This window comes from Siphateles boraxobius, unplaced genomic scaffold (genome assembly GCF_051911475.1).
Source record: "Siphateles boraxobius isolate OS27281-9 unplaced genomic scaffold, OSU_SipBor_1 19, whole genome shotgun sequence".
NCBI classification, from domain to species: Eukaryota; Metazoa; Chordata; class Actinopteri; order Cypriniformes; family Leuciscidae; genus Siphateles; species Siphateles boraxobius.
In genome coordinates, this window is record NW_027508799.1 from 31,840,199 (window position 1) to 31,856,457 (window position 16,259).

General features: G+C 39.5%; 2 protein-coding genes across 2 annotated transcripts; both read right to left on the reverse strand.

The window, feature by feature from the left end:
- Nucleotides 1-10,935: 10,935 nt before the first annotated feature.
- On the reverse strand, nt 10,936-14,143 carry gpr85 (G protein-coupled receptor 85). Its single transcript, XM_077235028.1, has 2 exons — nt 13,989-14,143; nt 10,936-12,852 (listed from the first exon to the last, which is right to left on the reverse strand). The coding sequence occupies exon 2, from the start codon at nt 12,691-12,693 to the stop codon at nt 11,560-11,562; it is 1,134 nt and encodes a 377-aa protein (XP_077091143.1). The 5' UTR covers nt 12,694-12,852; nt 13,989-14,143; the 3' UTR covers nt 10,936-11,559.
- An 805-nt stretch (nt 14,144-14,948) lies between these two features.
- LOC143742258 (small integral membrane protein 30) lies at nt 14,949-15,964 on the reverse strand. The gene has a single exon (XM_077235031.1). The coding sequence runs from the start codon at nt 15,821-15,823 to the stop codon at nt 15,641-15,643; it is 183 nt and encodes a 60-aa protein (XP_077091146.1). The 5' UTR covers nt 15,824-15,964; the 3' UTR covers nt 14,949-15,640.
- Nucleotides 15,965-16,259: the final 295 nt, after the last annotated feature.

Genomic DNA, 16,259 nt, shown 5'->3' on the forward strand with positions numbered 1-16,259 from the left:
GATATTTCATTATGAAGATCGGGAAAAAAGGGAAGCCCTCGTGGTGGAGATAATGTCGTGGAAGATAAAAAGCGCTCATCTAATTTACTTTTAGGACGAGCGCCTTTATTCTCAGATGGCCATTCAATATTTAATTTCTCTACAGCCCGTGACATAACATCCACCAGCTCATCATATGCTGGGGAAATAAATTGTGAATCTCTTTCCCCCATGTGTGTGCTTTCACTCTCCATACTCATAACATCGACCTCCTCGGAGGAAGAGCATTGAAGTAATGGAGGGCTCTCTCCCCGGGCGGAAGAAACCGCAGTGCGTGCTTCCGACACCGGGGGGAGAGCGCTGGATCTTCCGGGTAAGGAAGGAGAAAAGGCCCGCGGACCCGTCTCCAACCCCTCCGAAAGATCCTTTTGCGATCCCCAGGAATGCATTCTCCGCGCCGCCTCGGCAGACGCGGGTCCTGATCCCTGAGGATCGCGAGCCTGCCCACTCTTTACATCAAAGAGTGACAGGCGAGAGCGGAGCATGCGGAGCGGTAGCATTTCACAGTGTTGACACTCAGCCCCCTCGAAGGCTGAGACCGCATGCTCCACTCCCAAACAAATGACACAAAGCTCGTGTGTGTCCCCACCCGTTAAATAACGCGGGCAGGGAGGAACACACTGCTTGTACACTTGTTTCGCCATAACGTTTCCGAATAAATTGCAACAGACAACAATAAATAGACAGAGACAGTATAACACAGATCGCTTGCTGAGGCAACAGAAGCTAATGCCGGTTTGCACCGGATGTGCTTTTATCAATTCCTGGTCATGACGTCACCCGCCCGTGACGCTCATTCTTTCCATTGGACTAGTTGACATAGATGCTTCAGACGCAGTCACGCTGGGGGCGTTCCCATGGCGTCGATGGACGCATCGTTGAGTTCCCTTCGTAAGGGAACAGAGTTTTTCAAGGAATAACGATTTACAAAATTCATGCTTAAGAAGAGTGTGTAATTACGGGTTTTGAGTATATGATGACCATCAACAAATACTGATAATTCATATAATATTGATATCCTAAAAGAGTCAATAAAATACTTTTTTATGACACTACTGTCACCAAATGGTTTTTCAGCTGCAGCTTATACCCCCCCCCCCCCCCCCCCCTCTCCCATTGGCCAGTCAAACGAGTAGCCCCGCCCCAAACTCACGCCAGGGGTTGAGCCATAATTTAACATGCTGTTATGTTAACTCAGATGTTATGTTTACAATGGAATACCAGTGTACTACATGATGCCTACTTTTTTAAAAGCATTATACTTTATATAGCATTAGACAGAGCATAAAAACACTATGCAGCATTAAAAAACTCATAAAATATGCATTATAAAAATAGAACACACAAAATAAATAAGCTGCATCCTGTATCCTGTGCATCCAAGTACTGTATGGAACATTAAACTTGTATTGGAAAGCAAATTACACTTCACACTGTACTTTAAACAGATCAAACATTATGACTCATTATCAAAGGGATAGTTCACCCAAAAATTCTGTCAGTAATTACTCACCCTCATGTTGTTCCAACCCCGTAAGACCTTCGGAACACAAATTAAGATATTTTTGATTAAATCTGAGAGCTGGCTCACTCCTCCATAGGCTTCTAAGGGATTGAAACTTGTTCCCCGAAAAGTTATTAAAGACATCGTTAAAATAGTCAAAGTGACTACAGTGGCTCAATCTTAAGTTTATCAAGTGACGAGAATCAAAGCTTCCCATTCGGTTTTCTCATGACCTTAATATTCCTCTTCAATTCTGCTTTCCGTTTCACTCCCATCTGCCAGGCACAGGTCCATGTGTTTCACAACTCAGATTATAATCTACTTGGTCAAAATCACCATGGAAACCCCTCGATTCCCAGTTGGGTCCAAAGGGAGTGGGATATCCTCACTTTCAATGGTGATGATGGTGTGTGTGCAGATGGAGATTGAGTCCTACTTCAGGATAAGTGTGATGTAGTAAGAATCACAGAGCTCTTTCATTGAGAATGAGGGATGGTAATTAATCCATACTTTGATTATATCACCCCAGTGTCCCATTACGGCCACTCAAAACATGTTCTCTCAATCCATAATGCTCAAAATAGCCTTCACATCCTGGTGTCTTGCCACAAACAAATTTGACAATGCATTTATTTGAGGCCAAGCAAACGCTACAAATCAAGTCATCACCTTACATTTCACAAAAAAATCACTAAATAGTCACTTTATCTACAGTGTTTCAGTGCTAAATGTTAAATTAGATTTAATTAAAATTAATCAAAGACTCCCTGTGGTTACAATTACGTTTTTAACTCTTTCCCCCACCCCACTCTTTTTAAGTTGCCAGCCAGTGCCAGAATTTTTTTCTCTCAGTATTTTCACAAACTTTCATGGTGCCCAGAATCTTTTGTTGTATGAATATCTGAACATACAATACATCAAAATATATAACAAATATATAGCAAGCTATTCTAGCTTGATCCATTCTTTTTTTTATCAACACTTGAATGTGGTTAAGTTTAATAAAAAAGCAATATTTTTAACAAAAGGCTGAGAAAATCATGTTTTTGTCAAAGATTATGTCTGGATCGGATTCAGAACAATGATCAAAACATAGATGGAGTAGTTTGAGTCCATCAGCACCCTCAAAGTTTCACAGTTCTGTAGCTCTCCCTGGGTCAACATTTCATTTTGTAATGTTAGGCAGTTTTGATTTATATGTTGCTGAATGTTTGATGATGTCATGTTATTTAACATGAGAAAAGCTTGTGTCACTTGTGTCTGCTTCTTTTTCGCTTGTTTTTGGATCTGGAGATTCGTTACAATTTCAGAAGTTGTGTAATAGCGCCCCCTACCTTATAACAGTGAAAACATGGATTGCCGGAAAATTCTGGAAAGTGTTGTGTCATAAATTACGGAAAATTCCGTCAATGGCAGGGGAAGAATTAATATGTATAGTATATGTATGTATTTAAATGTATGAAAACTAAAATAAACATTTATGTGGTTGAAAACACTGAACAGTAGTGATATATATGACAAGCACTGTACGTGTCCGTCTCTGGCTCTGCACCATTTAATGCATGAAAAAAGCATAGGCTATTTGAATCTGGAAGTATGTGACGTCACTGTACATTCTAAAATCCCAAACATAGTCATAGTCTAAAAGAGTACCAAACATAGTCTCAAAAACATGGTCTGAAACCGCCCTGTTTCCTACTGTCACACTCATGTAGCCAATCCCGTCGACTTGTGGGCGGGGCTTTTCTCCACTGACTTTCTATGATGTTCAAAGCGTTTCTATAATGATGCTGATGTTGAGATGGCGAACGGGAACATGGTTTGTGTAACATTAGCTACACATTATTAGCTGTTTAATAACGTAGTCAAGCCAAAGGCTAATCACACGTTGTAGAGAGCGATACATAAAACGCATTAACATTCTGATACATTGACTTGTAGATGACCCTGTATAATTCACTCTCCCTCTTCTTCTTCTGAATCAGTTTCTGGTTCAAACATATAAAACCAATGTTTTATATGAAGAATTAAACCAATGTTTTCACTTGCCATTGTGTTGCGTTTACTACTTTTGACTGATTGGATCAAGTAGTCCGAGCTGCTATGATTGAGTGGAGGCGGAGACCAATTTGCATATTCATGATTCCACCTATATTAAATGAAGCAAGGGTGTAGAGTTATATAGCGTTATATTTTATTTTATTCAGAAATGTTTTTAATAGTTTTAGTTAATAATAATAACCCTGGTTAATATTAAATAAATAAATTCTATAAATTAAATTATAAAATAAGAAGAATTTTTCTTGTGATCTGTTACTGTATGTCCCATTTACACTGACGCTCTCTGTCACTGTAACTGAAAGAGATGATATGCAAATGACATCTCGTCCTTGCATTTCAAACACATCAGCTTGTTGGACTACTACATGAGGCTGGAAATGAGATGACAGATAAACATGTAACACATTCGCCGTAGGAATCCTCATTCATGCTTAGATGCTCTAAAAGCATTGGGGGTTGACTGGGCAGATGCTGCAACACAAAAATTAGTCTGTTCTGGTTGTGGAAAACAGAAAAATAAGCACACATTTAAGATAGATAATAAAAGAGAGGTAAACATTTTTCACATATAATGCTAATGTGTAGTCCAATCAAATTTTGCAGTATTTTGACAGATTCATCTGTCACTTGGTGGAAGCTCACAGAATTAGACTGATGCCAACAAGGACAGGTTGTGTGACCTGTATCTTTATCTTCAAAAAAAACCTAAATAAAACCACATAAGGTAAAAGAAAATGAAACCCAAACTATAAGGTTAGCTTATAACAAAGATAAATATGGTATGTGCTGACCACAATGTTAGATGAATTATTGGCTGCCAAGAGCATGAAACCATCGAAATTCAATTTTGGTACTTGATGTACAATGTAAAATATGGGTCTTTGAAGCAAAACCAGTTCAGAAACATTGATCATACATTGGTAGACTGCTGTGAAGCACATACAATATATAACTGACCATAAGTAACCCGAACCCTTACACCTAACAGTCTAATACATTAATGAGTTATTTTCACATGTTCTTGATAAGTGACTTATAATTAGTAGAATGTCTAAAATGGACATAATAAAGTGTAACTGAATAGTTTGCATATTGAAGAACATTCAATCATAACAATATAACAATCATCATAATGATTTGCCTTTGAAATAAACTGACTAATTTTTTTATTAAATAACATGTAGTGCCATTAGCTCTCTCCGAGATCTAAGAGGCATTTCGAGCCGTGTGTTCATTCAGTTACCAGTCACCCTGAAGGGTTTTTTAGGGGATGTGTCTGTAGTTGAATACAAAAGCAAACATTTAGATCTGAATCAAGGTTTCCACCCAGCTATAGGAAAGATCTTTGATCTCCAGCAGATAATCGCTGTTTATGCTGCACCGACATGAAGGAAATGATAGAGATTGAATGAATAATGTCCTCTGTCAACTTGATGTGAGAAAAATAAGCAGCCGTCACGTCATCCATAACGGAGTATGGCACTGATGATCTGACAATGCCTGAATTCCTCTGGGATGGTGTAATGAAACTACATTTTAATCCTTCCTTCAGAGGAGAAGAGACAAAGAAATGTATTTAAAGAGCTACAAGTAAACGTTCTGTCATTATTTATTCTCATTTCCTTTCAAATTTGTATGCATATGTTTTTTGTGCAACACACAAGTTTCTTAATATGTATACAGTGTTTTATGGTTAAACTAAATTAAAAATATTAGAAAACATTTTCGTTAGTTGAAACAAAGGTAAAATAAATTATTATTATTAAATGAAAAACTTAAAAAAACGTAAATGAAAGTTAGAAATGTTGCTAAGGAACTAAAATGAAATAAATATAAATTAAAGCTAAGTAGATTATTTGTAATATAAACTATACTATATACAGTATACTATATATATTACAAGTGTGATATTGCTTCTACAATGGTTAAATAAAAATAAGATTGGGTAACTTTCATTTTTAGACATAATGTTGCCAGTTAATTTGTTTGGCAATGTGCATCTCTGAGCAACACACAATCAAGTTTTATTTCTTAGTGAGTAAGTGTTTTTTTAACAAATCGGTTGAGTGAATGATTCAGTAAGTCACTGACTATGACAGTCAGTCTTTTCGTTCGTGAATGAATCTGTTTTTTGAACAAATTGGTTGATCAAATGAATCAGTGACTCACTCATGATGACATAACAGATGCTGCATCGAAAATCAAATACTTCCCTACTATACAGTATGCGGAAAAAAGGTACGAGAGCGCTATGTCCAAGTATAGTATTCAAAAAACAGTAGGCGTAAAGTCCCTGGATGACCTACTACTTCCACAGAGATTCTGGGCCATGAGGCCATGCGAGAGGATTTATGAATGGCAGTGAAGTGATGCAACTGACGCTGGTTGGTCACATGACAGTGACAACATGTCTGATATAGTACGTCTGAATTTCACTCATACTACACACATTCAAACTATATAGAACATACTTTCTTAATTTCTGCAAAAACATTCAAATTCAGATGTAGCACCTACTCAGTATGCGATATCGGATGCAGTTAGTAACTTGTCGTCACCTACTTGCATCACTATTTTTGATACTTTTCTCTTTGTTTGTTCCAAAGAAAATATTCCAACATGAGAGTGCTAATAAATGCTGACAGATTTTCATTAGTTCTATCCCTTTAAATAAGCTGCAGGCACCCTTTGAAGCTTCTTCTATTCATATCCTGCTATTTAATCAGTTATTATTTAAAGCAGGGATATTTTTTACAAAGCCAGCAGCATGTCAGGCAGATAAAACTAAGTATGCAGACTTTTCGAGACAAGGCTCTAGTTTTACACGTGTACTTCTGGTCCGGTCTACCTGATCATTTGTATTCAAAGGCCCCAATGGGCTGTTACAGGAATGAGAATGAGGATAAATACAGCAACGCAGCAGGTCCCAAGGGAATGGCCATCATCATCTTGATTTTTATTGGCCTTTCATTCAAGCACCTCCATCTTGCACTCCACCATGCATTTTCTTTCTTCCAGATAAAGGGCATTCAACCTTTGGAGTTTCCTTTGTGTCTTTTTTATTCAATCAAACATACTGTGTTTGAGAGTAAACCTAATTATTTTGTAATTAAGAAAAATCAAAGATTGCAAAAAAGTCTTCTTAAGGCTCAAAGGCTTAAGGCTTTTTGCTGGTCTAATTCTTTTGCTTATAAGTTGAAAAGTTTTGCTTGCTAATGAAGCTGCGTCTCAGTGGGCGGTCTCTACCAACCAGGATGAAAGGCCCTTTTCTATTGGTCACCCTGGATCGAAGTGACAGGTTGACCACGCCCACTGCATTTTCCCGCTGATGCCGCGCAGTGTGTCAGCGAGCGAACTTGTAACATGGCCAGCAACAGGTCGTTTACTGAGTAAGATAACTGACTTAATATCATAAACTCAGTAACAAGTGAACTGATGCTCTCACATTTAAGTACTTAACGTTTTATTTTATTGTTTTTACAAAATAATTATCTTTACTCTCAAACAGAGTGTGTTTGATTAAATATAAAAGACACAAAGGAAACTCCATATCAACCCATCCATAGATCTTCAGACTAAAGCAGACGGGCTTTTTTTCCCAGACAGTTTGTCAACAAACAGATTTGTTTGTGATAAAGCTGTTTTTGTGTAACTGAACATGTTCTGATTTTGGTTAAAAGTGAAGTGTGTCATGCAAACAGAATAGCAAAAGATCAGTTCAGCTTTAACCCTGCGCTGGCAAATATTAATGGTGATTTTTGAGTCTTAATACCACATAATGTGGATAGCTTGAAGCGACAATGAGAACCCTTCAGCTGTAGTTAACATCGAGTCAATTTTTTTTGTAGGGCACAAATTCAACAAAGAACACAATGACTTATCCATTTTTGTTCACTTTATGTATCGATCCACAAACGCTACATTAGAGTTCTGTGCCCGTTTGAAAGCTAGAATAAACCTCCACTGTTCCAGCTCTGCCTCGACAGCACCAGGCGTCTCCTGAAACAGTGATAACTATTAGAGTCTCTGTGCTATTTCACCAGGGATGCTGAGAGAAGTAAGGACCTACTGGCCCCAATCGTGCTTTACAGCTGACATTAACAGTACGGTGATGAACTTTTCCCCATCTACTCCGCTCCACCTTCCTCACACACGTCAAGTAATGTACTGACGAAACATACATGCATAAAGGCATCACAGTACATCAGCATGCTACAGGAGAGGCCTCTGCCCTTTGCATGCATTAAAGCTCCCTGGCTGGTCAACCGTGTTATGGACTGCTTTGACTCTCACAAGTCAATTTGAGGTTTATTGCACGCTAAAGGCAGCAACAGAACAAAACCTAGAAGCCTTTGTCAAAGACGATAATAGGCATTTATTCTGCTGTGGTTACATTGAAGGCTGCAACAATGCCATCCACTGCAACTTTAGGTCTACAAAGAATACATCATGTCCTTGGCAGAGAACTAATTGTGAAATTGTGTTTCAGGATTCTCATCGTGCAATGCATTATTGCATTCCTCCCAATGAAAGATAAAAGTCGATGACAATAGTGTTCGCAACCATTTTTATTTTTGTAACATTATGTACAGTATTTCTGAGAGAAAAAGGATAAGGGTTAGAGAGAAAAAGTAAGAGGGTTTTGTTATGCCAGGGTGGAGGTTACCATACTTTGATAAAAGATTAACAGTTATCAATGTTTCAGGAGACGCTGCATTTTTATGAAGGCCTACCTAAATTGTACACAATAAGAACAGAAACGTGTATTAAGTAAATCGGAATTAAATAACATAACAAATCATATGAATGGCTAAAAAATTGCAATACAAATGCAAACTCAATATCACTAGACAGTTGTTGTGAGAAACAGTTTCAGTAATGGTCAAATATGATCTGTTTTTCATACTTTTTAGGTTTAACATTTAACAAAAATGAATAGTGAATGAGTATGTTTTAAAATCATGTTTAAAATTATGTATATAAGCACACATATCAGTGGTCTAGAAAACGTTGTTTTTTCTACATAAAGATGGTAGTTGCCATGTTGACATCACATGACCTGCTGAATACTATTAATTTGATCTCTATAACCCCCATTTCCCCATTATTGAACATGTTTGGTGGCAGAATTAATCAATCACATGTGTGACGAATATGCCTGTGAATAACATATTTGTACAATGGTATTGGTCACTGAATTTTGGTTAATCTTTTGGACTGTTGCATACTGTAGGTCAACAAGACAAAAGTAAAAAATAATCAATGATTACAAATGATGATGACTCACCCATGTCTTCTCTGTAAAGTCAATTTAAAGAATTCACATTCATTGTGGATTATTAGTGAATGAGAGCTTTGCTATGCACAAATGCAACAAAATGTGAACCGAAAAGAACATATGTTGTATATGAATGTAAAATTTTTGTAATTTAATTCGGCATAATCAAAATACATTAAGTAGAGGCATGACTTTAATCTCAGAGACATGAATCATAGAGACAGGAAAAGCCCCAAATGACTTTGATCTTACTTGACACACTTGATTATATAATTTCGACATAAGGTCATAAGACAGCGCTGACCTTTACAGAACTACTGCTAAAAATGCAGCAGGCCTTGCTCCATTATTAATTTAGATATGCAGCGTCCCACATATGTCAAAATTTCTATGGGTGTTTACATAAAATCCAAAGCTTTAAATTGAGGCTGTTGAAATATTTGACAGGATCTATTCTAACCGGCGTCCTATTACTTAAGGCCTAATGGACTCAAATGAAAGCATCCCTGGTCGCCTACAAAACCTAAATGGATTTTGACGAAGGCTGCAGTTAAATGAATAACTTCTCTGCCATATTAATGACACTCCTCACATCATAAAAGTGGGCGCTTTTGCTGCAAATGCATGCCTACTTGAAGCATTTTTCAGGTCAGTTTGAAATACGCATTGGAAACATTTAACAGAGGAAAAACTGTGTTGTTGTATCGTATTGCAGAATGCAGAGATAATTCATCACTTTCAACAGCGCTCACAAGGGAAAAGCGGAATCCAAACAAATTCTGAAATTAGCCAGAAATGAAACAGAGAAGATGAAGAGGTAAAGTGACAAAGCAAAAAGCACATAATGGCTAAAGCGAGCCTAGTAATATCAGAGAGAAGACAAGAGGACATTTTTACAGTAATTAAACAGGAACACAAATGGGCCACAGAAACGTATTAGCGAGAGACTAATCATGACAGTTCAATGCGAAACGATCATTAATAGCAAAGATAAGCTTGTTAGCCTGCCTCGGTCAATATTTATACATGTTTCCCCCGCTAATTGAGCTTTCATTTTGCTTTGGGCCTGCTTAACCAAGCGTAATTTTTTGGAGTAAATAGCAAGAACAGGTTTTGCAAAATGTAAAATTTTATTTTCAAAAATGTAAGCAACAGATTACACAGTTAACTTTCAGCAATTGCAGTCCTAACTTAAACAGTACTCACATTCGGGACTTCAAAATGAAAGACTCACAAACTTACACACTATCTACCTATAATATACAAAAAGAATACAGAATAAATATTAAAATGGCCACAAGAGAAAAAGTAAGTTAATCAAAACAATTAGTAGAGAGCAAATGTTGGGAAAGTAGAAACAAGACTCTGTGCCTTAAATACAATGTTTTTTGTTTTTCCTATTACATTTTTTACAAATTGTGCAAGATTTCAGACTAAGGCTCTGGTCTTGACATGACAGCTGTTCGCCTAGCACTCTCGCACGCACGCGCACACTCACGCACAGACATCCACACACACACGCTCCCTGTGCTCTGCGCACTCGGTGGGGTGTAGCAAACGTTACAGGGTAAGAAATGGGCTGTGCATGTGATGGTGGTGGTGGTGGTGGTCGATACTGTTTTTCAAATGAAAATGCACTTCACCCTCATGTGAAAAGACATTTCAGAGGAGCGGATTTAGAAAACAACCCTCACCTTGCAAATGAAAACATGAACAAAACACCAGAACCATTAAGGCAAGAACAGCTGGAGTGGTATCTGTAACAAAATTTGCGTGTTCGGGTACATGGATATGCCGTACTCAACTAGGCTTAACTGGTTCTCCACTGTCAGTTTAAGTACAAGGTTCTCAAGAGCAAAATTCAAACATTTGTTTTTAGACTTAGAAAAATGAGATAAGAAAATAACATTGCCAGACAACAGAGACATACCATATGGATCATAAAACTACAGGAAATAATTTAAGTTGCAAATCGAAAAACCACACGACAGGACCCGCCCCCTTAAGACCCGCCCACCAGCCCGCCCCGCCCCAATCAATCCCAATCCAACCCAACCCTAAAAGGAAAAAAGATATCACTTACATTTAAACCAATTTATCCTCTCGTGAAGGTGTATTCCAACAGTTAGTCACCCCACATGTTTTGTTTACTTACAGTGAAAGAGAAGTCTGTTGCAGATTAAAGCATTCGTATTTCAGTTTGGGAAAAACAAGACATCCTTGCAATGCAACTGAGCGAAAAAAGCATCTTCTGGTCTTCTCGTTAGTGCAACTTTTTAGACACAAATTCCAGGGTTTCCTTAAGGTAAAAGTTTGATTTCTTTTACACCCGTTCCGGAGTCTTCCAGATATCCATAACAAAGGTCAGTCCCTTTTTGATGTATCCATTTTTTCTTTTTGTTTTAATTTTTGTTTTAAATTTTTTTTTTTTTTTTTTTTTTTTTGCGTATTGGGTTTCAAATGGCCTTTCGCATTGGTTGTTTACTAGAACATAAACATGAGACGTGTCCTCTGTCCGTTCATCATCTTATTCCATTCGGACGGTTCAACTACAGGCCTCGAAAAGGGAGCAAGAGGAAGAGGAGAAGGAGAGAGCTGTACAATTGAACACATCCCTGATCAACCAGGGCATCCAAACAAATACCACATCAGAAAAACAAAAAATGCCACTGAACCTTCATATAACACAGTAGGGTTCCCTCGGTAACCTGGATTTTCTGCAGTAGAGGAGCGTGGTGCTGAAGCATCGCCGGAGCTCCCGGTTGGAGAAGATGCAGATGAAGGGGTTAACTCCTGCTTGGGCGAAGCTCATCCACACGGCCGCTGTCAGGTAGCCTCCCGGGATCACTGGGCCTCGGGCGAACACCCTCCAGTAGCAGGCCACTAGGTAGGGTCCCCACAAGCTCAGGAAGAAGAAGGTAATGATGTAGAACATCCTGCTTATCCGCTTTTCAGTCTTAAACTCGTCCAGCACCAGCAGACGCCTGCGGCCCGCCGCATTGCTGTTCTGCCGGATTCCCAGCAGGGTCGGAGGCGTGGGACCCCGGCCGAAGCCGGCCAGCCAGTTGGCCGCGGCCTGGCCGCTCGCTCCTGGGCCGTGGAAGGTCCAGTTCTGGCTGACGGCGGGCACAAACTGGACCGGCTTCATCTTTCGGCGGTCATGGACGAAAAAGATGAGCTTGAGGTAGACAAGCTGGGTGGCCAGGAGGATGAGTGCAAGGAGCAGCATGAAGCCCAACGAGTCATTGGCACGGAAGGAGCGGTGCTGGAAGGTGCACTGGTCCTCCTCGCGGATGAAGGAGTACGTGCCAACGTCCAGCACCGGAGGGAACGCCATGGCTACCGACAGGGTCCACACCATGCATATGACGGCCAGGCATGTCCAGAAGGTCAGCCGCTTAGTGTAAAAACGGTGGTGGGCAATGGCCAGGTATCGCGTCACGCTAACGCAGAACAGCATGAAGGCAGTGTGGAAACAGGAGAGCACGCCCAAGAAGGCGATTACTTTGCAAGTCAGCGTGCCATACGTCCAGGCTGAGCCATTCTTGACGGAGGTGAACACGAAGGGGAAACAGATGGCCGAGCGCAGGATGTCCGAAGCGCAGAGGTCCAGCAGGAAATAGTAGGGCGCTCGATGAAGGCTCTTGTCTTTGACCAGCAGGATGGAGATCAGGAGGTTTCCGACCACGCCGACGCCGATGATGAAACCCAAGGAGGTCAGTTTAAGGAAAGTGGCGAGCGGAGAGACATTCTGCAAGATGTTGTGGTCCCCTGCATGGCTGTAGTTCGCCATAGATGGAGAAGGGATCATAGAGAACGCTTAAAGCTTTAGCCAAGTATCATGATCTAGATGGAGAGTGGAGCGATAGATCCATCTGGTGTGCTTTGAAGCAGGTTCCAGCCTTGTTCTTCGCTGCCTCTCTTCTAAGGCATCCTTTGTTCCTTTGTCTCATCACACCTAAAAGGATGCCTGAAAAACACGATCCACCCATTAGGATTCGCTCACACAAAACAAACTGGGGGGCTTTGCATTGCATCGCTCATTTCTTTTGTCATTGAGGTTATTTTTTCTAATTGCATACAAAATTGCGGCTGCAACGGTATGCCGTCTATGTCGAGCTCACACAGTTGCTTAATTCAGCATAAGGATTCGCCGTTGGACACCAACATAAATCCTGGTTAAAATAACAGACCCCCACCCCCAACATCTCCCCTTTTCCAAGGCAAATTAAATAAATAATAGCAAAGAAAGAGAGTGCAGTCGACAAGATGCTCATCACCACGACCAGACATCCGTCTAGAGGCATATTCATCTGTGGTATAATGGAAAAAGACGTGGAATCTAATGATTGTTATCAGCTACACTCGAAAGGAACATTTGTCTAAATGCAGCAAGAAAAGCTGTTGATCACACCCAAAGATCCTGCAGAATCTAACCGTGTTCATTCTCTCTTGTTTATCATGATACTGTGGAAAATCAACCATGAATCCTTATTTGACTGACTGTGTAAAGGAATATGAAGAAATGCATCATGTTATATTTTATATACAAAAATATAGATTATTTGTGGCTTCCATACAGACGTTCAGTGCAACAACACAATATAATGCAAGTCATTTGGGGGAAAGCACATGCTTTAGTATTACATCTCTATATTTTCTCTCTCTAACCTAGATGTATTTGTTTATAAACAATTAGTATTGATATGACGACGAATTCGAGTAAAAAATAAATAAACAAACAATGGGATTGCATCTATTAACCGACTCTATGCAATAGCCGTCGTTTCTTTCATAGCGAAGAGCCTTTCCCTATATAATAGCTAAATAATAAACCTTTGTATACAGTTGCATTTTTACAAAATCATCCACCAATGAAGACGTTTTAGTGTGTTGTATCAAAATAAGCAACAGATACAGGATCATTTGGGTGAATGCGTGTGGATTTAGCACACAAGCGGTCTATTTTTCCCTTTCCTTTTTTAAAACGGAATGATTTCTGGATGGCTGAGCGTCCATTATAGGTACAGCAATTCCTTCAAATACATCTATGCAAATATCGAGTGCAACAAAGACAACGCTATAAAATATAAATTAAAAACATACCTGTTGATATTCCCCCTTTGTTTCCCTGGTGGTTATTTACATGGCAGCAGTCACTTTGCCGTAAAAAAAGGTTTAGTTTTGTTGCCTGCTCTTTTTCCCCCACTGTGATTATACAGTAAACGGTGCGGACGGCGCATGCGCACTGGCGCTATTTGTGATCCCAGCAGCAGCAGCATCATCTGCACTGATGGGTGCAGCAGCATCACGGATCCCTTTTGCTCTTTTGTATAATATACATCGTCGCATGTGTTATTATAAATGTTTACTGTGTATCTGTCAATAGCCTATATGTCACTTATGTCACTATCTATCTACCTGGAGAGAGAAAATAATGATGGGCTTTATTTATAATAAAGCCACCATATATTTAACAAAACTTCATTCTTGTTTAAACTGTATAATGGGTCACACATGTGTAACATACTGTATTTGACAAATGAAACCTTGAACTTAAACTTATCTAATCAGGGGTATTACTTTTATTGTGTATTTGATTATGTTAAAAGGAGTGGCTAGCCTATATTACATATGGTTCAGCACAGGATACACTTACTCAGCATCAATAATTGACACTGCCTATTGTGTATGATACACCGCATTGCCCTGAATAAGAACCAACATGGGTGTCTAGTTCTATTGCATACTTGGCACTGGACATGCATTGACCCCAAAGGTTGCTTTTGAACACTTAATAATAACCAGATCAAGTAGAATGGTTGCAACAACCTTTTACAAGCTGGACCGGTATCTAGTGGCTAAATTCCCTTTAGCTCAAACAGTAAAATAAGGTGCTGGGTTCAAATCAGACAGAATGAACTGAAAAATGTACACCTTGTGTGCAATGTAAGTTGTAAAAGAGTTGTAAAAATGCATACATTAATAAAGAAGTGTCCAAATCCTTTTATATCACTCTAAAATCCTTATGTGAAATGTTTTGCTTGAGAAATATGACTGCCATAATTTTTTGAAAATGTCACTTGGTTTATTATTTTATGTTTTTCAATGACTTAGAAGGAATTACTTTTGCAACCATTGTATATGCAGTTTATTGTGGTGTGTATTTAGCAAAAAAAAAAAATGAAAACGAAAGAGCTATTCGATTTTCAGAGTCTATTAATTTGCAACAGATGAAAAGTCTCATACTTGGACAATAGGCACATAGTTAATAACATTTATAAGCTTTAAACAGACAAAGCACATAGCATCACCCTCCCTCTCTAAAGCACATTGGCAAATACATGAAATGCAAATGCAGACAGAGAAAGCATTCAAAAATGTTAGGAGTGAAACTGAAAGCAGATTGTCTTGCAGTGATTGTAACATGGCAGGAGACCATCACAAGCCCGCCAGAATGTCCAAGTCCATAGAAATGTGTCAGAGAATGGTCTTGTTCTCATGCAGTGATATCTGGACTTTTCGACGCTTATAATGTAGAAGTTTCTCACGTGGTGCACAGGGGCAAGAAGGATAGTGTCATTGACATGGATAATAGCCTAGTCAAGAATAAAACCAACAGCTTATATTATCCATTGCCTATAGGTCCGTCCTTCCTTCCTCTGCGTGCATTTCCAATTCTCTTCAGTGGAAATGCATGACAGTCCTTCTGCACTCAGTCACATTTCCGGATCAGGCCTTGATCAGCAGGTTGATCATCAAAACTGGCCGTTCCGTGTGCGCGCGTACCAGCCCAAGCACGCGCAGATTCCCACGAGCGTCACGGTCGCGACCAACAGTAAAGCCAGCGCATCTCCTCCGTCAAACGCCTCGGCGGTCTGGACAAGCGCCAGGAGGAAAAGCCAGAGCATCATGTGTGTGTGTTGGTCTTTGGGAGCCATGGTGTTGTTGGTCTGCTGCGAGGAGGGATCGGGGAGCGCAACTGCAATGACGACGCGTCAGGTGATCGCGCTGCATTTCCTGATTTTACGAACCCTACCCTACTATGGGAAAGGTTTGTTTATTAATATCGATAAGCTACGAGGATCCGTTGGAAAGTAAGGACGCAACGTCAGCGTCACTTAAATAATTTGTTTTTACAATTGCATGGCAACGTCTGCATGGGGTAATTCATATTCATGAGCCTACATGTTGTTGCCATAGTAGGATTCGTAATTTCGCCCCTCATTATGCGTTTCACATGTAAAATTGTTCACTAGAGATAAAGTCAAAGTCAAGTATTTTTAAATGTTTATTTGGAGGCTAAATTCTTGCTTGAAATATTGCTGAAGATGTTTTTTTTTTTGGAACAACCAGTTAATGCCCAGCTAAACCAGC

What these genes read in the sequence shown, in the direction of transcription:
- gpr85 (XM_077235028.1), bottom strand. Translation starts at nt 12,693, where the DNA reads ATGATCCCTTCTCCATCTATGGCGAACTACAGCCATGCAGGGGACCAC.
- LOC143742258 (XM_077235031.1), bottom strand. Translation starts at nt 15,823, where the DNA reads ATGGCTCCCAAAGACCAACACACACACATGATGCTCTGGCTTTTCCTC.